We start from the raw sequence: 24,690 nt of genomic DNA, 5'->3' as shown, positions 1-24,690 counted from the left end.
CCCTTCCCTTCCCTTCCCTTCCCTTCCCTTCCCTTCCCTTCCCTTTTTCTAATAAAAGCCAACATGTGTTCTGTTTAAAAGATTATGTAAGGCATCTTTAGTATGTAGGCACTGAAACATAACTTAGGAAGCATTTGCAAATTTAACACAGTTATATCTGCAGAAATATTAGTAATTTTGTATTAAAGCTGTGATTATTTTCCTCATTATTTAGGGATGCCCTAACATATCTAAAGATTTCTGCTCTTCTCACTATACCTAGATGAATATGCTAATATACCACACAACCAAGTCTGCAAGTCTGCATGTACTTTGCTACGTAAGTGGGGTCCCATTGTGTTTAATCTTTGAAATGGAAAAAAAAAAAAAAAAGGAATAGTTACTTGGAAACAAGTACACTTTTTTCCCTAACATAGCATTGAAATATAAGGTGTAAACCCCAGTAAAATTGTCAGCTGCCTGGTTTACAAGCCATTCTAAAGAGAAAAGTTCAATGTATGTTGCTTAGCCATTAACAGAAACAACAGCTGCAAATTAAAAGGTTGACAAGCAATTCAGAAACATCTAGCCATTCACCACTTCTTGCATATAATAGAGTGTAAGAGGCAAAACCAGTTACCACAGAGATGTCAGTAGAATGCGCACAATAAATATTCTCCCACAAAGCCATTCAATTTTTGCAGACAGCTTCTTCCTTTCTGTGTATTTTTACCTCAAATTTCAAAGCCTGGATGTAGAGGGAAATTGAGTATGGCCTATTAATAACAAACCAGGAAGAATTCCTCTCCAGATTTAATAGTATTTAGATGTACAGAAATGCAATTTGCTGGTTGCTCAAGACACTAATCCACTTTTCTGTGGAGATAAAAGTTCTTTCAATTTTTAATTTGTTCTTTTGCTGTTTGGGCAAATTCTGATGAACTGCAGTTTCATTTTATGTTGATCTAAACCCTAGCGTCCAGTTTTCTCTGTTGACTGCTGCTTCTATCTTCCACTGACCAGCAGCTTCAGGAGGAGTCTGAGCAGCTGATCTGATGGTAAAAAAAACAAATTAGTTTTAGCAGCTTATATCTGCTGGTTCACCATGCTGATCCTACTTGGCCTCCCATATTACAAGGGACAGGTGCATGAGGCCACAAGGAATACAAGTCTCCTCTTTTTTCTTTGATTGCTAAGAGACGGCTGCCTTGCATATTTGAATATCTTGAAGTTTACATATCAGTTTCAGATCTGTTAGCACAGAGGGTATTTCTGATACAGGAAGTCTGGGATACTAATATTCCACCACAAAGGCTCCATACATATTTTAAAGTATTAATTTGCATTCAGACCATTTATAGATTCTTCTATGCAATTATTTTCAGATTATGTCATGACTGTTAGCCATAGGTATCTGTGGAGATCTATCTCAGTCCCTGAAAGGGGAGAAGACTACAGACATTGAATTAAAATGATGAAGAACAGCATAGGCTGGTGACCTCTATATCAAATTAAAATTCAATTCTCTTCCCACCCTCAATCAAAAGTATTATCTAGAAGAAAACCACAGTGTATTAGAGAATTAATTGGTCTTGGAAATAGAAGCAATAATCAGATCAAGTCATCTTTCCACTGTTCTTTTCAAAGATGTTACTGGACAAGTGAGTGTGAATTATTTCCTGGAGGTGACTTATTGAAATATCCAATCTTGAGGGAAGGTAAACCTCGAGCATGGAATCCACTGGAGATTTTGTTCCACTTGGATTATGATTGGATTAATTGGTCTGTATGCTATTTATAAATCTATAACTGTGAAAGTTCATATACTGAACTTCATGGGACTTTCAGTGCTGATTGAGTATCATCACTTAGTATCTAAGCTCAGCCATCTCCAGACCCTCTGATAGGTGAGGACAAACTAAAATGCAAAGAGGGTTTGTATTCTGCCAAACTTATTTGCCCTCTTCAATCAACAGTAAATACAAATGACTGGTTCAGTTAACCCATATGAGCAAGCTTAGATTAAAAAAAAAAAAATCAACTAGAAAGAATATTTGCATATGAATTCTGTTTAGAGCTGTTCACCGACCTGTTTTCCCGATTATTTCATACACAAAGATTCAACTGATTATGTTGTTTGAGAGAACATACATAGAAATTGAAATTTGTATTCAATATGACTTTGAAACCCTCTTTTATGCCAGCTTGCTTCATAGCGAGCACTTATTTTTATTATAGTGATAAGACTAATTAAGTGAAAGGCAAAATTTCAGTGATTTTGATAGATACAGCCCCAAACAGCTGCCAAGTACAGTACTCCAAATTGATTTTGGATGCATTTGAAAATGTTCATATCTGTTGGGGTGGTGCAGAGAGAGTTGTTGCTTGTTATTTCTGCTCACATATTTATTCATGCATCAAGAAATATGAAAAAGCATAATGAAATACTTCAGTATACATGGTCTCCATCTTTTTTGTGATGGTCAGAGAACACTGTGTAATAAGTTTAATGAAACTCGTTATAAACAAATGCCCTGTATAATAAATGTGGGACACTGTTGTCCTGATTAGTGAGAAGATCTGTGCTTCCTTCCTCCAGAATAGGACTTTTTTTTTTTTTTTTTTAATTCCCAAGCACTGAACCCCAGCTTGGTCATTAGTAAAAGCAGGATTCATCTCAAGTAGTAAGGATAAAAATAGGGGAAAAAAGTCTGATGTACCTGAGAAAGGAAGCAGATATAAACTACTACACAAAAATATGAAATATGAAGAAAACGGTTTCCCACTGATGGAGAAGTACTATATAGAATAATTCAGAGAGAATGCTGACAAATATAACTTAATATAACTGTTTTAAAAGTGTCAGCCTTAAGAAGATGGTTAATTGTATTATTTATTATAAATTATTCCTAAAGTTTCTTTTAAGATCGTTTACAAGGGTGGGTAGTGATAGGACGAGGGGAAATGGTTTTAAACTGAGACAGAGGAGGTTTAGGTTAGGTATTAATAGGAAGTTTTTCACACAGAGGGTGGTGACTCACTGGAACAGGGTTGCCCAAGGAGGCTGTGAATGCCCCATCCGTGGAGGCACTCAAGGCCAGGCTGGATGTTGCTCTGAGCAGCCTGGTCTGGTGGTTTGTGATCCTGCACATAGCAGGGGGTTTGAAACTGGATGATCGTTGTGGTCCTTTTCAATCCAGGCCATTCTAAGATTCTCTGATTCTCTGATTCCTTATTTGTTATGGCCTTCACATATGTATTTCTATTAGTAACATATTTGATAAAGATTTTTAATATAGTTTGAGTCAATTAATGGTTACTGAAATAGCCAGTTAGGCTGAAGCATAAATTAAAGTGTTTGAACTTTCTAATTTCAGCTGATGTCTGATTTACATGTGAATGAGCAGAGGCAGGACATGGGAATTAAAAGCAATGTAAAGAAGAGTTCTCTTTATATCTGCAATATTAGAACCAAATGCAGGTTCAATTAAAGGGATATTTCCTGAAAAGAATTAGAAATAAACAAAAATTAGCTCCTGGAAAAGGACTCCATTCTTACACTAGAGATTCAGAAAAAAAGCATCTTTGAAAAGAACAGTGGAAAGATGACCTGATCTGATTATTGCTTCTATTTCCAAGACAAATTAATTCTCTAGTACATTTGGTTTTCATGAACACAGAAGTGACTGTGAGAATCTTATCTTTGAGCTCATTCTCAATTTTCTATACTATTAAATGAAATAAATGTTGCAGAATTTCATTAAGCAGTTACATCAAGTTTTTATATCATACCAGGCGTAAGTACATACACATAAGAAGAACATAGTTTATTACTTGTGAATAACGTGAAATAAAGCACAGTAGAAGGGTTGTATAAAACTGCATACAAGTTTAACTAAATAATATACTCAGCCAATAGAAAGGTTAAATGTGATGGGCACTGGCCTTTTTTTCCCCACAGCAAAGCAGAAAGAGAAAAATATATTCTGTTTTGTACATACAAATTTAGATGTCTGGAAACACAAGCTGGTCATTGAACACCTGCCTGAGTATTTTGGCACTAGCAAATACACAATTACCAATACTGTATCCTCTTTTTTTTTTTTTAATCACAATTTAATGGGCAGGTTTAAAATTTGACAATATGTCTTTTCAAAATGTTTACAAATATCTGCTGGTTTACGCATATTATTATTTAATTGCTCCTGTAGCAAGCAATATAGGAACCCTGGAAGAAATTTTGAACCACACAGGAAAATACTGCTTAGAAAGTAACTATTTTAATGCAAGTCAGACTTAATAATGGTCTTTATTGCCTAAAGGACATAGCATTGAAATAGATTTCAGAGACTACATTAAGGAAAGAAATTATTTTCTTCTGTAAGAAACAAGAGTTGAAAATGATTACGAGGTACGATAAGTTAAACAATAAAACATACATAACAAAAACATAATATTCTGTATTGAGGAAAATGTTGCTGTTTGAACATTTTAGGTGAGATGGAAGAATATGTTGCCATTTACAGAAGATATTGTTATCTAAAAACACCAGAAATATGCTGGAAAATAAAATTTCCATGAATGTCAAAGCAGAAATTATTTGGGTCCTAGAAATAATAGAAATAAAGTCTGCACAACCTTGTCAAAAGTTAGTCTGCCACTGTACTCAGTCACCACTATCATTATGGAGTCCTACAGTAGATAATAACACGCAAAACAATTATGCCAATCCAAACTGCAGGAAAGTCTGAAGAATTAACAAACAGAAAATCATTCCAAGAATATATCATTTCCAAAATAATTTTAACTAGCCAAGTGTTTGGCTGAAATGTGTTATTTTCATTAAGAGAACTATGATAACAATTATTGTCTGATGGGCGAATCATGCCAGAAGCCTCTGCTCAATCTTTGTTAAACACGTTAACTGATTTGTTTCACTCACATTTAGTTACGAATTGAGTGCAATGCAAGTTTGAAAATCATAAAAACAATCCCATTTTGAGTCATCAGTGTGGAAAAGTGTGCTTTTTATATTAAAAAAATAAAAATGTGAAGACACTATAATTTTCCCAGGCTCAGATTTTTACAGTTCTTTTGACTTTCTAAAATTAAGTCAATATTTGTTTGAGGCTGCATGGGAGGAGTCCTGTCCTTAAAGAAGATTGTAAAGGAAGTTATCATTTTGTGCACTGTAAAACTCATATTACCAGAAAAGAAAATGAAATGTTGCTATGGCTCAAACACCATCCAAACCAGCAGCTTGAGCTAATCACGTATCATTAAAGCTGTAGTTACAATGGCAGACTTGCACATCCCTATTGAAAGCCAAAGGAATAGGATATTTTTTCCCTGTTCAGCTATAAGAACGTCTTGTTCTTAAGATAAAGCTTCGCAGTTCAGTTTCCTTTTAAAAATAATGTGTTGGACAAAAATCATGCAACAGCTTGCTTTGGTCCATAGATTCTAAAGGAAATTTCAAAAGAAATCTTTCTGCTCCTCAGCCATGTAAACAAGAAGCTTGCTTCACTACCAGATGCTTCTGTATTTGACACCCTAACATTCAACCTAGGCCAAAGCTTTCAGATGCGGGCTTTTAAATACTGGCTTTACTTTCTGGACTTTCAACTTATCCACCTCTAATATTTACAAAGTCTGCTAACTTTTTTTTTTTTTTTTTTTTTTTGGAATGCCAAACCAAACTTTTTTGCCCAAGGTTATAATGTCAAGCACGTTACAAGGCAGCAAAAAGTCCTGCACTGCTTTCCATCTGTTTTATCCACACAAATTCCCAAAGCTTATTATGACGTAAAGTATATATACTGATAGTCAGCTTAGATACAATTTCTAAAATAACCTTATGTATTGAAAAGAGAAAAAAAAAAAAATAAGGTAGAGTTGTATATTGGAGCAAGTCTTCAGGATTAATGCTGTAATAAATGCCATTGAAAGAAACGCTTGTGTAGACTGCCTCAAAAGGAAGATGAAAAGATATTTTTCGAAAACTTATGTTCAATAAAAATATGCCATGCGATAAGTACTTATTCTAACCAATTTTATTTCTAGCATTTTCTCCTTGCTTTTCATTGGCCATCTGCTGTACCATAATGAAAACAGGGAAGTAAACTAACAAAACAACAAAAATTGAAAAAATATTTCTGTAATGATGGAATAGATGTAGTGAAAACTAAATTTAGATTGGCCATGATCCCATATATTCCATTAACTTTGGCTTTCAAACCCAGAAGGGCTGTTTGGAACAGCCTCAGCACAGTGGGGTCCTGGCCAAGGCACTTGAGGAGAAAAGGAACCATGTGTAAATGAACACACACATATATAAAGCAGATAGGAATGCAGTAATTCATACAGAATCTACCTAAATTAGTTTTTCTCTCATCTACCTTTCTAAAATATGTCTGTATGAAGCCCAGATAATTGTGCAGTATCTTAAATAGAGTATCCTTAAATACTAGTATCTGGTCAGGCACAAAGTTTAAACAATCCACTGTTAACAGTGCAGAGATTTGTGAGAGGAAGACTAAGGCTAGTATGAATGAAATGAACAGACGTGTGTTTGCAGAGAAGTGGAAGAGGGAAAAGGAGTGCAATGCCATGCAAGTGAGCAAGCTTTGAATGACAGAATACAGCCCTGTAAAAAGAACCTGCTAAGAGTATCCCTAAACTCCAAGTAGCTCCTGCCAGGAAAACATGCCTAAAGAAAGATACCTGTGCCCTGAAAATTGCACGTAGGATCCTAAACTTTTAGTGTTTGCAAGCTTTGACCCCAGTCCACCTCTTCCCAACCTGCACCATTTCTTTCTGGACCAAAAGCTTACATTTTATGAGACAATCTTTCCTTTTTAAAAGAAGAAAACTTTTTCTCTTCTCATTTGATATTCTTTAATTATATATCCAATAGCTTCTGTTGTCTGATTGGCAAAACAGGAACTTTGACAGTCAGGAAGACTGTAGGAGAAAGTTCCTCAATAAAATCTCAGTTATGCAATGCTGCAAGTGTTCAGATCCTGCCAGATTTAAATTCCTGGTCAGGGAGAATCTTCTCATGCACCTCATTCATTTGCTCTGGCATTACAAAAACACCTACATGACTATTGCTTTGCAACTGTGTACTAAAACTTGAGTTACAGTAAATTCAAGTGGCCTACATTGTATTGGTAATCTCTGCCCAATCAAGATGATCTTTGAGAAAGAAAACTGTATAAACTGTATATAATTTTTACCCTATGCATTATTCATTTAGTTTTGTGTTCAGATTAAAAATCACAAATATTTGGGATAGGTTTAAGTAGTCTTACAAAAACAAATAATAAAAATAAAACACATCCAGAGTAAGTTGATAATCCTTCTTAGTTTTCTTTGGGTTTCTGAAAAGTTTCCTATATAAAGTCTGTTACTGAAAGATGTGCTTAGAATTCTTTAAATGTCATAGAGGGATTTCACCTGCAGAAATCCCAGAAGTAAACTGAAGAAAAGGAGAAATAAAGAAGCAGTGTCAACCAAAACAACAGCTAAACTAATTTTATTTGTTACCCCAATTACTTTCTGTCTTGATCTGTTGTGTTCGACAGCTTGATAAATGGTAAAATCAAGAGTCATAACTACAACTAAAGTGCAGGCTCCATTTTAGAGGCAAAGCACACAACTGATGTTTGGCTTAAAAGTAAACTGTGTTTAGGGTGCACTGAAATCCTTGATAATGTCTCAAGAATAATCTTTCAAACTAATACAAGTAAACTGGAACATAATAGCTGTTTTCAGCTGTCAAAATAATGTATTTAAGGAGGTATTTATCAGGCTAAGATTCAGGAAAAATAGCCACTTTTACTACTAAACTGCAGTTGGCTCCCAGTTACAGATGAGGGCACTATAAGCAAAATCAAAATCTTAGAGCAAGCTATATGCAGTTACAATAAAAACATTTTAAAAACACTTTTAAAAGGTACAACAAATGTGTGCTCACTAACACTTCAAATTGCAGAACAGTTATTCCCAAGATGGAAAGTATTTCATACTTGGTATATAAGCACTGTGACTTGAGGGAATATTTGGAGCTTTTCCCTAGACATTTTACGTTATCTTTACATGCATTTAGACTTTGGAGGAAAATTGCCTGAAAATAAAATTCACATAATCAAACAAGATTACTTATGGAAAGTTTTTAATGCTGTCCAGTGCACTAGAATCAGGCTACAACTTCAGATATGATAAGAGGAAAGAAAATACTGGTTCAGACTTTTCCCCCATGATCATCAAATTTCAGCAGACAATCTTGCAAGAGACCTTATATTCTGAAAGACCTCTGTTTTTCAAAGTACATGCAGTTGTAGAGGATTTTGGTTCTTGATATCAGACAAGCATCTGAAATAGTAATGTATACATTACATATTCAGAATTATTTGAAGTTTAAATACTAGTTCTGGGGTGCTTGATTTTTTACTTATTTTTGTGGGTTTTTTTGTTTTTTGTTTGTTGTTTGGTTTTTTTTTGGTGGGGGGGGGAAGAATTATTATCTATTGCTAAAATTTTTTTGTATTTTTGTCTTAGTTTTATATCAATATCTTGAAAGATATTGATATAAAAATCAATCACATTGATTTTTCTATACAATGTGTAATTTCAGCTCAAAATGTTTAGTTGAATGGAGAAGCAAAAAAAGGTCATGTTTAGTCAAGGAAGTAAATGTAATTACTTTAAACAAACACTCAGCACCAAATTGTTTGGATTATATATATATACACCTATGTTCCCATCTTCCCTTTTACTTTGCCTCTCTTCTTTCTGCCACTGAGAGACAAGAGCCCCAGGGGTTTTAGGGATGGGAGTGTCCTGAAGATTGTGTAATTTCTAGATACTGATAAAATGTACCTATTTGTATCTATAGATCTATAGATACAAATGTATCTATATATTACATAATCCCATTTAGTCTTTACCAAAAAATGGCAGATATTTTTAATGGAATTATTTCATATAACACAACTCAAATGCAGAAATTTGCTACAGATGAAATGTTTTATTAATTGTTAACTATTTTGATTACATATGGCATCAACTAGAAGGTCACTTAAATATATACCTAACACCAAATGGACAGTTAGCTTCCAACAAGAGAGAAATAAAGAACTCCCGCTAAGTAAATTCACAAATTAGAAGTCTCAGATATTTGATGTCAAGCTGTGTGACAAGTAATTTATTTCACAAAGGACACAAAAACACACACCATGGGAAAGTGATATGAACAGATGAACCTTGCCAGCAATGGTCTGCCAAAAGTAAATGCAACAGGAGAAGAACCTCAAAGCAGAAGGATGACTGTTCCAGCCAAGAAACTTTAAGTGTATGAGCACACAGAAGGCAATAATTGCCCTGAGAGATGGCATTGCTTATGACATGGATACCTATATACTCCAGAGGAGACATAATCTTTACTTCAAGGCTTCATGCAGGTTTGAGTTAGCAGCAATATTTAGTCCTGGCTTAGGTTCAGTATTAATGGCCAAAACCAAAAATAGCATTGTCATGTTCTAATACCCATTCCCAAATCCTTCCTGGTATTTTGTTGGATTCAGCCAGATTTACTTAATTTGTTTGGGTTTGCAAGCCTGTACAACAAACAAAGGCAAATTAATTTGTTGTCTCTTGCAGTGAAGTAAATTACACACGTGTAAGAAAATAACACCTTTTATAATAAATCAAAGCATTATCTTAACAAGACTAAGTACACATATCATAATATGTGTATTCATGCAAAATAATGCCTGGAAAAGATGAGATAGTCTAAGACAAATAAATCTATGCTCACACATTTCCACATCATGTAAATATGTGTAGGTAAAGGCTAGTGTAACAATGCAACTAACTTATAATTCTTGTGTATTTGAAATAGATTTTCTTGGTTCCTTAGGATTTTGTTTTTGGCCTGGCTGGAAATATATTTGAAATCTTCATCTACTTATGAAACAACAGAAAATGAAGCACTTATTACTACAGAGAAGAAAAATAAAAAGGTTAAAACAAAATAACTAAGTGTCATTTTATGTGTGTATGTATACATGTATTTATGTATTTATTTTAAGCTGCATTCCAGGAAGCAAGAGGAGTATATGAAATGAAGCTATTCTAGGCTTTTTAAATTCAGTAAATTGGATTACACATTTTAAAGGTTGTGTATGCAAGTATACAGTGCAGACCGAACACAAATTGGTTCTTCAGGACAACTGTGTGTTATTATTAAGTGCTAATATAAATTCAACAGCTTCCTACCACATCCTCTCAAGACATGATGCTGATGCTCCACAGATACAAAATGATTTTTTAACTCTTCTGACTTTTGGAAGGAGGCTGGAGATATCTTCTAAGACTGCCTAATATAACAAACTAAATTTCAGCAGTTGCTTAATGGGTGAAATGCATTATACTGAAAGAAGCATGAAAAGACATCTGAGAAGACACAAAACTTATTCAGATGGATTGAGGGAAATGATTTCGCTGGAATGTTCTTCAGTGCTTTTACACTGCAATTTGTTTTTTCTTTTTAATATGATGCTGGACGTAGCCAGTGGTGTCAGCTTTAAAATACGCCTGAGGAACCAAACTAAGCATGGTGGTAGAACAAAGTATGAAATGATGCATAAATAGACTGTGCAGTTTCCCTGTGAGACTTGACAAAACATATTGGCTTCAATCCAGACACCAAAATGTAATTAAGTATGATTTGTTATGTATATTCATGGATTATTCACAGCCGAATATCTTGCTTGCTTGAAGTGCATTAGAGCACTTGGCCCAGATCAACAAAATATTTTAAGTGAAAAATTACATTGGAATAACTTTTCCTGGAGGAAATCAGTTTCTCTTTGTCTACCCTTCCACAGATCTAGAGCAATTAATAGTTTGAGACACTGGATTAGTGTTAGACAATTAATCTAAATATTTAAAATAGCGACAGATGGTACCAATGCAGCACACAGTGTGATCCTGCAGAATGGAGAGCCCAGCTACGGGAGCAATACCAATTTTCCATATGTTCAGATTGGTGGTGAACACTTTAGAAAGAAAGTGATTTGCTCGGAACAGCAACATTACTGCCATAGTTCCAATGTAAACTTGCAGGTTGTGGAATCAGATCAAGAACGACAGTGTGTCACATCTCAACCTTTTCAAACTTTGGTCAGGACACTCTTTCAAACAAAGAAAAAAACAAGTCCACAAGAAAACATCTGAGGTCTCATCATTGCTCCCTGTAAAGATGGGAGTTTTCTCACTTCTAGACATCTTCTGGACCATCCTTAAACTTATCTTTATCAGCTTATGGGATCACAATTTTTATTTAAATACATATTATCTGATCATTACCCATAGCAAAAGAGGAAGGGGGAAAGACCCAAACAGTGTAATTTTCTCCTTGATAGAGAACATGATTTTCTGTCATTTTCTCTGCCTTTACATGGTCCATGTATATCTTTTGATTTATAAGATATTTTTTATTTGCAAATAAAAGTTCATCTCAAATGGCATTTATAAGATGTTTAAAAATCCCACAACATCCACAGCACACGGCTGCAACAGTAAAGATGTTCTCCATGACTGTGTGGTAACAAATATTTCACCACTGCTTCCTATACTAAAGTGCTCCCAGCTTAACATTCTTTCCTGACACAAACTGTTCCCTCATCTAAAGCTTTATTTAGATCACTTTATGATAACTTATAACAAATTCTAAATTCTTCAGTGTATCCACAGTTCCATAAAAATGCCTTTTAGTTTGACAAGTAGCACAGTGGGCTGCCAGTCACTAACTGAAGACACTCTGGAGCTTTTATAACACCAACTTTTAATGTCACCATTTGTTGTATTATGCTATAAAATTCTAAAGGATGCTCTCAAAACATGCAGACAGTTATGCTCTGCTCAGTTGTAAAGACGTGCTGGAAGAATGCTGAAAGGACAAAGACTAAGTAAAGTAGTTCTCTTGGAATAAAAAGTAAATACCGTTGACAAAGGTACTTAGAAATGCACTTGTTCAGCAAGAGCATTCTAACAGAGTTTTAAGTTGACTATGGATAAAATGCATCACTTAGAAAAAAAAAACAAAAATCATCCAAAATTAGTTTTTCCTACTGAGATACCTACATAATACAGGCTAATTTTATTTACCTATTTGAAAATACTTAGCATCCTATAGTAACAATTTGCTTTGCTGAGTATGTCTTTGTTACCATCCCCTTGCTGTAGTACTCTTTCCATCACCATCTGGCAGTGACAGTTTCCTTACTTTAGTGAAAATTCCTCTAAAAGTCTAAAAATAAGGGCATTTATTTTTAGAGGGCAGACTGCCCTAGCTCCTATTGACTTGCAGAGTGCTAGTCAGAGCCATTGTAAATTCAGTCATGTGACTTAGAGGTTTTACATAGGTCACTCTGGAAGTAATGCCTCATACTTCCATGGAAACTAAAATAGATACAAAGAACACAATGACACTATTTGATAGAGCCGATTCACAGCTACAGAATACTATTTTTCAGCATAGTCACCACCTTTAGCTATGCATTTTCTGTACCGATGAACAAGAGCCTGCATGCTGCACTCCTGAAAATCTGCACTGGTGAAGTTGACCCACTGTCACTGTTGCCACTACTGCAATGCACCACCCACTGCCTCACTGTACTCACACCCACTGGTTTGGACTCTATAAACATTCAGCAAGCATCAGTGAATGAAGGAATTCAGTGTCACTCCTTTGCTTCACATGCATTTCCACGTCAGCCACCATTCCGTCAGACCGCCCCTCTGCTGCCGTCTGACAACATGACAACATACTGAAATGGAATATTGGTGGGAAGGTTTCACCTCTAATGCCATACCACCAGCATTGGCTTCTGATGTCATGAGCCAACAAAATAAAGTAAGGGACTTTACTTCCAGAAGAGCCCTCATAAATGAAGTAGATACATTTCAGGAAAATAAAAATTAAGGTATCTTTTTCTTCTTTTTCTTTTCTTTTAAGAAGAGATGTGTTCAAAATCACTTAGTCCATCTCATCACACTTTGCTTCAGCTTACGTGAACAAAATCAGCTGCAGCAAGCAGATGGCAAAACAAATTCTGTTATTAATAAGACAAGCTCCAAGAATATCACACGAAGACTGGGAAATCTTTGGTTTCCATGGTAAATCATTTGAATTTGATACCCTTAATAAACATTGTTAACGCTCCAAACTCAGTTGATCAAATCGAAATAAGGTAATAAAAATTACTAGGCAAAATATATAAAGTAAGAACACAGAACAAGAAAATACCAAGTTAAACAGATAGAAAAGCAAGAGCTCTTCAGCCACAGACCCCTCTCCTGTCTACATTATGGCACTTCTGTAACTCTACAGAACTCTGCTGTAATGCAGAAAACATTATATTTGCATCACCTGTTTAAAAGAAGTATTACGTTTTCATTAAGGAACAAGTGCTCCCTTTGTCAGCATTCTATTTTGTATATCTGGTTATACAATTAATTTGATCGATTATTTATTATTGTGTTAGAAATATTTTAAGTTACCTCATAAACAGCCACATAATCTTCCTGCTTAAGAGCAGAGTATAGATTACCAAAAAAGTAGTGAAGTAGAGCTGAGGATTCATTTTACACATTTATGTCTTTAGTATACTAGCAGAGAAAAGAGCAGACATAGATATGAAATACTCAGCCAAGCACGTGTCACTCCCATCAGAGATGCTGATCATAAGACTGCAGACTACTCTCTGCAGTAAACACATATGACAGGCTCCTTTTTAAGGAAATAAATAAATAAATAAATAAATAAGGCTTTATGTGTGTTCACAAAAAGACCTGTACAGCATCAAATAAGTCTGATTTCCCAGTAAGAACCCCTTATGTTATCTTAGAAAAATTACTAAGTATCTAGTTATCTTTGATGATTAAACATCTTTTAGGCTTGGTATCTCAATATACTTTCCAATCAGTAGTTTTTTAATATTACTGCAGATTCCATATTCCTTTACAATAGTCTTTTATATACACTTTTCTTATGATCACTGAAGAAAAACACAATAAATTAACTAAATATGAACCACATTCTTTTATGTGAAGACTGAAGAGAAAATTCTCTACTGAATGTCTACTTCTATTTTTTTTAAAGACATTCAGCATGTGAAGCATAAAACTTCTGAAAGTTTTCTGAAGAAGAACATTACCAATTTTCTGAACAGAAAATAATACTATGCAGTTCCTTCCTTAGGCAAAAGGACAAAGCTCTATGCTTCCTCTTTGAAAGGTAAAGAATTCTAACTTCCATCAAGATCATATTCTCACTTTGCACAATAAACTGTTACAGAGAACATAGCTCTTTTCACTAGATAAAATTACCTGTTGAAAAGTTTTTCTTCTATCTCATATAGAGAAAATCTAATATACATACTTAAAATACAGAAGAAATATAGTGATATAATTATCAAAAGCTGACATGAACAAAAATAGTGGCACTCCCAGTGTTACAAATACCTTGACAGTAAATGTGAAAAACAATTCACCTTGCCCCAAGTGAGGTCATGATGCTAGGAGACAAGTGTCTAACTAAGATGATTGGGAAGGATCAGGTCCTGATGGGACCATTGTCTCTACAGAGTCTGAAAAATAGCATAGTGGCATTGCACATTTCATTGCACATTTAGTGAGGTTAAAAGGAGATATGCATAAACAAGATGATGCTTTGGGTGTCAGACATAACTTCACAGTAGTCAGTGATGTTGTAACATGAAGGAAGTGATGTCATGAAGACAAGCTTCTTGAGAAGCATTAGATCATAATTCATTTCATTGTGTGTTCAGTATAGGTTTCTCTTGCCCCACCCTCAGGAAAGATATCATAATGGCAGCTCTCCCTCCATAGGAGGAAGATGCAGAATGTTTCTGCTTCCCTTCATCAGATGTTTATTTTTTTCAATACAAGTTCAGAACTAACAGTTTTCATGTTACTTTCAGAATGCCATCTCAGTGCTCACCAAGTGACATTTTCTCTCCTTCTACCAGTGAAGAGAATTATAAATACCTTAAAACAGGCAAAACAGAGGATGGACACATTTCTAAGCATGATACAGTAATTTCAGCCTAGTAGAAGAAAAACAGAGAGCACCAGGGGTGACATTTAAGGGCAAAGATCATTATACTCTCAGTAAAATTAGCATTAAATACTTTGCATAAAACAAGAAAATCATAAGCTATGAATCAAAGATAACCCAGACAAAATTGTATTCGTACTGCAAAATAAACAGACATGGACGTGAAACAACTATCAATCTTATTTGAGACATCCGAATGTCATATTTCATGTTCTGAGACAATTTCAACCACAGCATCACTTATTTACTTTGCAAAATTTCAGAATGACTAAAGAATCAGAATGTGATTTAAAAAAATATGTATTAGAATTCATACTCTAGGTATTCATTCTTAAAATAATCCCTTTGGTATTCTTAAAAGTTGCCTTTCATTACTTACAGTAGAAATATTATAAAAATCTAACAAATGGTAGAAAACACATCCACACATCTGCTTCTAATTATCTACTTATGTCCACAGGAAAGTTTTCCTCAAAAAGATTTATAGTACTCTTAGTAAATTGCCACATGTAATTCATCACACTGGGAGAGTTACTGCAAATGCTGTTCTAACGTATAGCAACATATATTTTACACTCTCAATTCTGACAACACAGATAATAGGGTCTTTCTTGCTATCCAGAATTTCTAGGTGTCATGGTAATGAGAAGAACTCTTGGAGTACCTCACGTTCCTCTCCACTCCAAATGGTAAGAGTCACTATGTCCCAACTATTACCACTAAAACATCTTCCATCCACAGTACTGAGATGAAGAGAACATATACCAATATTATCAAAAAGGTGGTTGCCATTTTAGCACAGAGCAAGAACATCTCTTGAATTAAAATGGGCAGACTTCTAGGCTGCGTGGAGAGAAGATGTATATCATTTCCATAGGTTTTGTGACTGTTATTCAGACTAACTGTGATCACATAAAATTAAACCAATCCCTTCCACATCCAGCTCAAGTGGTACCTGATCCACAAAAATATGTATATCCACTGTAACTCTAGAAGTGCCATTTCTCTGACATCTTCGTAGCCCATGCAATTTCTATCAAACAGACAGCTCTATTCAGTACGTGTCATGTCTATGCAACAAAGTTATAATGGAAATTAATGGTAATGTTATGAACCTCAGAATAAAAGCAATTAACTATTTTTCCAAATGCCAGAAGGAAAAGACATGCAAAACCTCTACATCTTAATTAGTTCTTTATTATCTTACTTCATATTTTTCCAAAACATTGGGTTATTATCTGTATAAAGTACTCTTTGGAGACTAATTTCTTAGCATGATGAAGTAGTTTTTGCTCCGCACTGACAGTGTGAATTTAGGTTTTACCCTACATTGGGAATTATCACTCCACTGAAAGATTGAACTTCCTGTTAAGTAGACGAGGCACAGATACACCTTATATTCTAGATTCCCAGCTGAAAGGATTATCCTTTTCACAGACACCAGAGGCCAGCCCAGAAACAAAATTGGCACACTGAGAATTAGCGTAATCCATTATAACAGGTTTCAGGCTCTTCTAGCAGAGACTATTTTACTGAGTATCAGATATCATCTGATACTTTTTTCCAGTTACTTTCTTATCACACAATCTTCACAGATCAGTTTACATACAGAATCTGATTCCTAATGTGCTCTTATCAAAAGGAGCACAGACACACTTGTCAGTTGGGTTTCACTCTTGTTTTCAGCTGAAATGGAATAATCTTCTTATCACCATAGCAAATACAAATGCAGCGATCAGTTTAAAATTGTAACAACTTTTTAAGAAATGAAAGTATGACTTTATTATTATTGTTTGTTTTTATCAAGTCGTACTACCAAGATCTTAAGGTTATCACAGAAACTAGAAATGATTCACAGGGCAAGTACATTCCTTCTCAGAGAACAATGAACCAATAACGCAGAAGAACACAAAGAAAAATGCTCTAATGAAGATGATATCTTTTATGGAACAAGTTTGTTTTTCTCAATTCTGCTTAATAACTGAATTTAATGAAGTATTTTTTCCATAATATTTGTGCCACAACTATGGCTCTCTATATTTCTGCCTTATAAACACTGCCAGTTTTTACAGTCTTGGTGGGCAGAAGTGTAAGCTTTATGACAGGATTAAATAAAAAAGAAAAAAAAAATAGATAAAAAATAAAAGACTTTTAAATTCTTTGAGCAAAATGTTCCAAACCTACATAACACAGTACTTTTGAAAACACTGGCTAAGTTTTAAAAACAACACAAGTCCTTTGTTTAGCACCAGTTGTCCCTTTCACTTTATGAGAAGTCCCTCTAACCTCTACAGGATCTGTGTTGTGCAAAGCTAGGTAGATTCTCCTCGTGCCATTCAAACTAATTAAGAATTTGCAAGCAGAATTTAATTTTACAATAGTTTCATGAAACTTGACCCAGAAAATCAAGCAGTTATCTAAGAGTTCCAGAGGATTAATTTTCTGAAAAGATAGCACACTATGCATACAGAGATTTTATTTTAAATAGAAAGATAATTACCCTTTCCCATCACAGCTGTTTTCTCCAAAATCTGTCATACTGCAACCTATTAAATATTTTAAAAGATAGTGGATGACCAGAGGACTTCAGATATAATAACTTAATATAGGATCTGCTCACTTTAACTTCAGAGTACAGTCTATCTCAATAACTTTGCTTCATACACCACATTTCGTTTTCATTCTTTTTTAAAATGTGTCAGCCAGTTAACTAATGAAAACTGAGAAGATGTGGTTTTTGAGTTCTTTTTTGTTCTTGTTTTTTAATAAAAAGCAGGAAATAGTACAGGACATTACACGATCAAGAACATTTTGTGTTAAGATCGGTAAGTAGGGAGACAACAAAGGAAAAAGGGAAAATTACATACCACTATTTGTGTTTGTTGTAGTCCTCCCTCTTCTTCCACCCTACAAAACAAGATCCCATACAGCAAGCGTTATCTACCTACTAGGAAGCAGGAGGCAAAAAGACTGTCAATCACAGGGGTATTACATACAGTAATACAGACTTCCACCCTTTCTCCCCCTTGTAGTCTTTGAAAAAAAGAAGGAATAAATACCGTAGAATTAGAAAATATACAAATATCAACAAAATCACTATAATATAAAAAGGAGAAAGAGGGGGGAAGGTAGGATGGGAGAAAACAAGACTAAGATAAACACTGGTATGTAATTTTATGCCTTTGTAAGTCCTTTCTCCTCCCATCCTACAAAACAAGATTCCATACAATAAGCAGAAGTGGTAAGAAATGAAATCAGGAGATGATAGGCACCTCTGTATCGCCAGCCTCAGGAACTGTCTAGTCAAAATCACCCAGACTAACTCTTGTTGATAGCAATAGTTCCAAGAACTGTATGAAGGATCAGACCTCGGCTTCGTATACACCAGATGTTGCTGCGTCAGTCTTTTGGGTCTAGAAGATCAAAATGCTTCCAAAACACTGCTCATGGACAGGCAAGCAGGTATCTTTTCTCTGTACGCAATGGAGTGTCTTCACAGTACTAATACTCATTTCAAGAATTCCTGATGACTCCCTTTCCCACAGAATCAAAAAGATGTCTTCCTTATATGAGCATGTTAAGGAAGATGCAAGCGTAAGTAGACCACTGCCACCTGATGGCTTCTATGAAAATCAAGAATTATTGCAATTCATACATAATGCTGGAAACTGAAGGAAAGAAAGACAAGCTACACAACTTAATCTGTACAATTTGTTTAGAAAAATAAACAGGTCTTCCACTTTGCCCAAATTATGTCTTTGTAGAGGCAAATGAGGGAATTCAATGAGACTCAGAAAATTTTGGAATATCCTGGTTTTGAAATAAATACTATAGTTTTGTTATGGTCTGTCATGTTGTCTTTTGAATACATGGGATTTAGAAATTTCTTAAGCACAAAGAAGTGTTTTTAGATGATCTTACTGAAAGAAGGAAATAGCACCCTATAGCTTTAGAGAAAACTACCTTAAATTAGATGCTGTACAGCTGAAAAGTAGCTACAATGCCTAATGATATAAAGTGAAACTCATGTTGTTAGAGGAAAAATCTGATGAAATTCTTACTAAAAAGAGTAAGGTGGTTGGGGCATAGTCGTTGTAGATAAGCCCAAGAAGATTGAAAGAATATTTCTTGAAATACCTTGCTACAGGAGGTTATTTCCTTGTACCTACTCAAATTCAGATCTCAAAGAATGAGTCAGAAACTATGCTGAAAGAGAGAGAGGCAGGAGTTATATACACCTACATTAACCGGTCAAATGTTACAAGAGGACAAGCTTTAGAAAAGCAGTTCCTGATGCTATAAACATGCTTGTTTTAGCTACTAGATTTAGATTATAGAAGATCTGCTCTTCAGAAACTTGTAAATCACTTCCTCCTTTCACACAGGGCATACAGTTCAGTCACTAACTTATAATAACTGGAACATAATTAAGGTGTACATTTTAGAATAATTAGTACAGGCTTATGAAGTTTGACATGATAAACAAGTTTTTATCTACACCAGTTGCATAGGCATGAACATACGAAGGTTAAAATCCTTCAACACCTTTTAAATTCTCCTTTAGAATAACATAATTAAGTTCCAGTGAGTGGACAGATCAAGAGGGAACAACAGTTTGATGAAATGAATATTCAGCATCCATAGGCCATGTTTCCCCCCACCTCCCATCCCTCCCCATTGTCCCCCAAGAATAAAATCAGCAGAAGTAAACTTTGAAGACAGACTGAAAACCACGTAACTGAATGTAGAAAGCAGTAAACTAGAGAAGCCATGAGAAAGATGAAATTTTCTCTCAGTACAAGGGAACAAATCAATTAAAATATATCAAAAGCACAATAAATGATCTATTTGCATTATTATAGATTAAAAAAAATATGTTACAAACTTCCCTTTTCAGGTAGAAAAGTTATTCACCAACACATATAACATGTTTAGACAATCTAGAAAGATGAAAAGGTACAAACTGAAGGACAATAGAAAAATGTAATGCCACCAGATGATACACTGAGTTAGGGAGGACAATACGAAACAGATCCCATAGGAACTGCACACAGGCAAGTGATACAGACACATCCAGCGGGTATCAAGAAACATCTGACTTCCTAAATACGCCTTTTGGAATAATTAAAAGCAGAATTTTCAAAGAGAATTGAAGTCAACATCTTGTAACAGATCCAGAGGTCACAACACCTCTGCTGCTGTACATATAGTATCATTTTCTAGAGGAGAAAGGATCTCATATAGATATTCCAATAAGGAGAAGAATCAGGAACTGTGTCACACACCATATTTTTGACTGTGCCATTCATTTTGATCCTAAAGTAGCCTTGACCTCAAGTCAAATCTTCCTTACACATATTAGTCACTGAAGAACAGCAAATTCATACTCCCCTCAGTCAGAGACAACTGATGAAGCAGGAATATTCAAACAGACCTGGCAGACAGATTATATCATCATTAAAAGCAGTTTTCTGCCAGATACATGATGCCTGCCCAGATTAATCAAAGTAAAGCTTGCATGGTAAATGGAGTACTGATGGCCAATTAAATTCATCCACACCACTTTCTCACTTCTTTTTTTCAACTGAACAGAAGGGAGAAAATATGATGGGTGAAACGGGTACAGTGTAGGGATTAAGATGTTTTACTACCTCTTACTAACAGACTAGAACAGAAAGCAAAATACAAACACTTCCCCAGCATCCACCCTCTTCTACCACTTACTCCAGAGTGGCATAGGGGAACAGTGGCTATAATCAGTCCCTAGTGCTTCATCTCTGCTGCTCCTTACTGGTCACACTCCCACTTCCACTCTCATTCCATGCCACCCTTCCCACAGGCTGCAGCTCTCTAGGTATTGCTCCAACACAGCTACAGTGAAAAATTTGCTCCTCAATAAAAAAACACAGAAACATTAATTTCAATTAAACATTTTTACTCACATGATTTTTATTTTTTTTTTCTTTCATCATCCTTCAGAAAAGAAAAATTGTGTCCCAAAAGCCCTAATGAAGTTGCAGAAGCTCTATGGAGACAGTCTTGAGTCAAGTGGTTTCCTTATATAAAACTTAAAATATGTTGGAAATATACATTGAAACACTACACTGTACCAATCAAAGCCTGAAATTAAATTATTTTTGTTTTTTTGTTTTATAAATATCACAGTCCAAGGTTTTCTTGCAAAATCATCTCAAAATCAATAGAAATATATATATATTTAAAGTCTCAGAAGAGTACTGTTCCAGCTGTGAGTTCCAGAGATTTGCAAAACACCCATTTCTTGGTGAAGTTCTGTATCCATATAGTTGTCATTACTTGAACAATGTGTCCCACCGAGTTAAGTAAAAGGCAGCCATAGTGTAGGTCCAAAAACAGGCAGTGCATGAAGAAAAGAAGTATTTCTGTGAAAATGACAGCCATTTCTAACTGTGCTCTGTTTAAAGCACATTTTCTAGATGTGCTCTGTTGAGCGACTGGTACATACAATTAAGAGTATGGAATTAATGTTTCCTAAATAAAGAGAAAGACTCAATACTAAGAACAGTTACAAGTCCACCTACCGGGCACTGGAGATGAAACACAGCTGTATTTATTGTAAAAGAACACATTGGATGCCAGAATACTTAGGGAAAGGAAAGACACACAAAATTTCTTTAACCAAAATAGTAGAAACCTAAGTAACACCCCACAATAAATTAAGAAGAGGCTGCCAAAGGTCTGTTTGGTGACTTAGCAAGAAAAAATGTAGAAAATGAAATTTATACCAAAATTCTAGAGACTATATCCACCTATATCTGCAGTCTGTATTTGGCATGAGCTCAAACAAAAAACATACACTTGTAAATAACATTCAAACACTTGAAGTCCTGTTTTCTCTGAAATCGTGCTTGGTAAACAAAAGGAAAAGATTAAATGAAAAAAAAAAAATTAATACTGAAATAGTAATCAGTGAACACTGGGGTCTTTAAAAGTAAACTTGTGATATGAAACAGCTACAGTGAACTAACTGTGCTCTGCCAAAAGCTCATCCATACAGGATATGTCTAGGGCAATATGCAGCACTCAGAGCCTGTAAAATATGATTCACCTTCTTCTCCAAGAGATGGAGGCAACCTATGATCAATGAGGTCAATAATTTCAATAAATGTTTGAATATGATTTAGAAGATACACGTCATACCTGAACAACATTGCACTTTGGGAGCAAAAGGCTTGAGATCAGAAGCACAAGTTTCAGGATAAACAGTAAAAATAATCCCTATCTTATCACCAGCTTCTTAATCATCTTACTCTTTCCAGTCAGATGTCTTTTTTTTGCATGAAGTTCTTCTGGACTGATCTGTACTAAAACTTGAATTGTATCTTTTCATAATGAAACAATACCTTCTTGGAATTTTTAAAGCAGAAATGGAGGAAATAATACTCTACATATATTCTAGACCAAAGATCTACTGTCTGGGTCAATTAGGCTTAGTACTACATAGCTCACTATAAATAACATATCAGTATGAAGCACAGTGTAAACATTTCCTAATTGCTCAGAAAAGTAACTAACCTCTTCTGGTCCAACAGTCTTCATAGCACAACCCGAGTTATTAGATACATACATAATAGTTCCAAAACTGCAATATAATCATAATTATTCTCTAGTCACAACAGCTAATCATGCACTGTACTGTAAACAAGCAATGTGTCAAGTAAATATCAACTGTAAGAATACAACTGTATGATTAAATGAGATTATTTTACTTATAAATTAGTACCTTTTGCTATCTCATGTTTGCTTCATAAATGATTAGTGTTTGACAATGCCATACTTATTACATTAACCCGTTTGTACACAAAGGTGCCTTGGGGAAGGAAACAATTCCCTAGACCATAAACACTGTAGTTAAGTTCAGGCCTGACGCAATATGATTATGGAAGCTGCAAGGAACACCAGAAATTCAGTAAAAATATTATTAATATTACTGTTGTATTAGGCGTGCATGAACACTCAGGATGTAACGTGATAGTACTCTACCAGACTTAAAGAGGAAATATTAGAATTATAGCATTTTTGCACCGATTTGCCTTATAGTCATTCATTTAAAATTTTGCAGTATTGATACATTTAAAGAGATGTTTCCTAAAATAAGGACAGTTTTATAATCATATCATCAGTTTTATAAAAGCTATAGCACAGGAACTGGCTTTCCTCTGAATTTTTACAGCACAGAGTGGGTTTCTGGAACACAGCTAGGCCTCTGAGGTTCTACTGCTGTATAAGTAGCATGTATGAATATACAGTCTGTGTAAAGATAGTGAATTATTACTTTTACTCCTACAATCCATTGGAAATACTTCTTACTTCTCCAACTCTGTTTCAAGATAAAGACACATATTTGTAATATTTTGAGTTACTGGCCATATAATACACGTTTCTGTTTGAGAACATGTAATGAATAATACTGTTTCTAACACAAATCATCAAAGTTTGAATCCAGTATGATAATACTAAAATAACACACTTCAGTGAACATCATATATTGGACATCAAGCAGGACAAAAGAGAAAGACCTCTATAAAGTGCACTTGTGAGCACTTCTATAAGAGAGGAGAGCTGAGGAAGTGATGAGAAGTGCTACATGTAAGCTTTATATGAAATTCAAAAGGGGATTGAACAACTCTCAGGAAACTTCAGTATTTCTGTTGGTCTCAATAGCACAGATAACTAAATGCCAAAAACGTTTTTCAGAATCTGTGGAAAATATACAATATATCCAAACATTTAGACATACTATTTAAATACCAAACACTGTACAACCGTGTTTGAATGCTGAGGTCTCTTTGTATGCTACAATAGTTCACTCTGACATAATAACTGGACTCCTATTAAAACTTGCATTCCTCCAACATTAGAATAGGAACTAAGCTGACTAATGTCTGGTGTAGAGATGTAGAGATGTTGATTATATGCACTCCATGCATTGCTTTATTAACTTTTCTTCAGTACAATTTTTCTAATGCAATGAGAGCACATTAGGATATGCTTTAACAGTTTGAATTTAACATTGATATTTTGTCTAGCGTGAATATCAGACAGCTGTTGAGTGATACCTAACTTGCATCAGCAATTATGGGTGCAGCATACAATGTAGAAGGAGAAATGTCTAATTGCCTTGAAAGGAAAGTAGAGGGAAATGTTTGGGGGGGGGGGGAGGGAAGGACAGGAGAGATCTCTTGAATGGTCTCAAAAGTAGAAAAAATAAACTGCACACTCCATAGAAAATGAAGTACCTGTACCTGTACCTTTTAAAATCCCTATTTTATTTTATTTTTAACTTAAGTATGACTCATTTTTTATAAGTTATCCTGAACTGCTATTTAAGGTCAAATTTGCATGCCTTCCCTTGGTCTTCTACAACTCCTCTATATGCCAACCTCAGAAAAGGCTATCAAAAATGCTTTGAAGGCAATAATTTTCTTTATTGTCCAACTTCCATTTGGGTGCCTAAAGGATTTTTTCAAAACTCTCAGCGACTTATAGACTTGTGACAACCAACATGGAGTAGCAGGTTACTG

At 34.9% G+C, this 24,690-nt stretch overlaps 1 protein-coding gene across 5 annotated transcripts in view; it reads right to left on the bottom strand.

The window, feature by feature from the left end:
* The window catches only part of FGF14 (fibroblast growth factor 14), a 357,381-nt gene that overhangs the window by 146,089 nt on the left and 186,602 nt on the right, over positions 1–24,690 (bottom strand). For 2 of the 5 annotated variants that reach the window (XM_032442015.1, XM_015851495.1), the window contains exon 2: positions 17,995–18,034. The exons of the other annotated variants lie outside the window; for them this stretch is intronic. Coding sequence is in view for 1 of the 2 variants with exons in the window: in XM_015851495.1 (XP_015706981.1) it covers positions 17,995–18,034 (40 nt within the window). In the remaining variant the exon portion in view is untranslated. The remainder of the gene's footprint in view (positions 1–17,994; positions 18,035–24,690) is intronic. 5 annotated transcript variants of the gene reach the window in all.

The sequence above is a fragment of the Coturnix japonica genome, chromosome 1, assembly GCF_001577835.2.
Source record: "Coturnix japonica isolate 7356 chromosome 1, Coturnix japonica 2.1, whole genome shotgun sequence".
Classification (NCBI taxonomy): Eukaryota; Metazoa; Chordata; class Aves; order Galliformes; family Phasianidae; genus Coturnix; species Coturnix japonica.
Note: the sequence above shows the minus strand (reverse complement) of the source record. Positions and strands in the feature narration are given on the sequence as shown.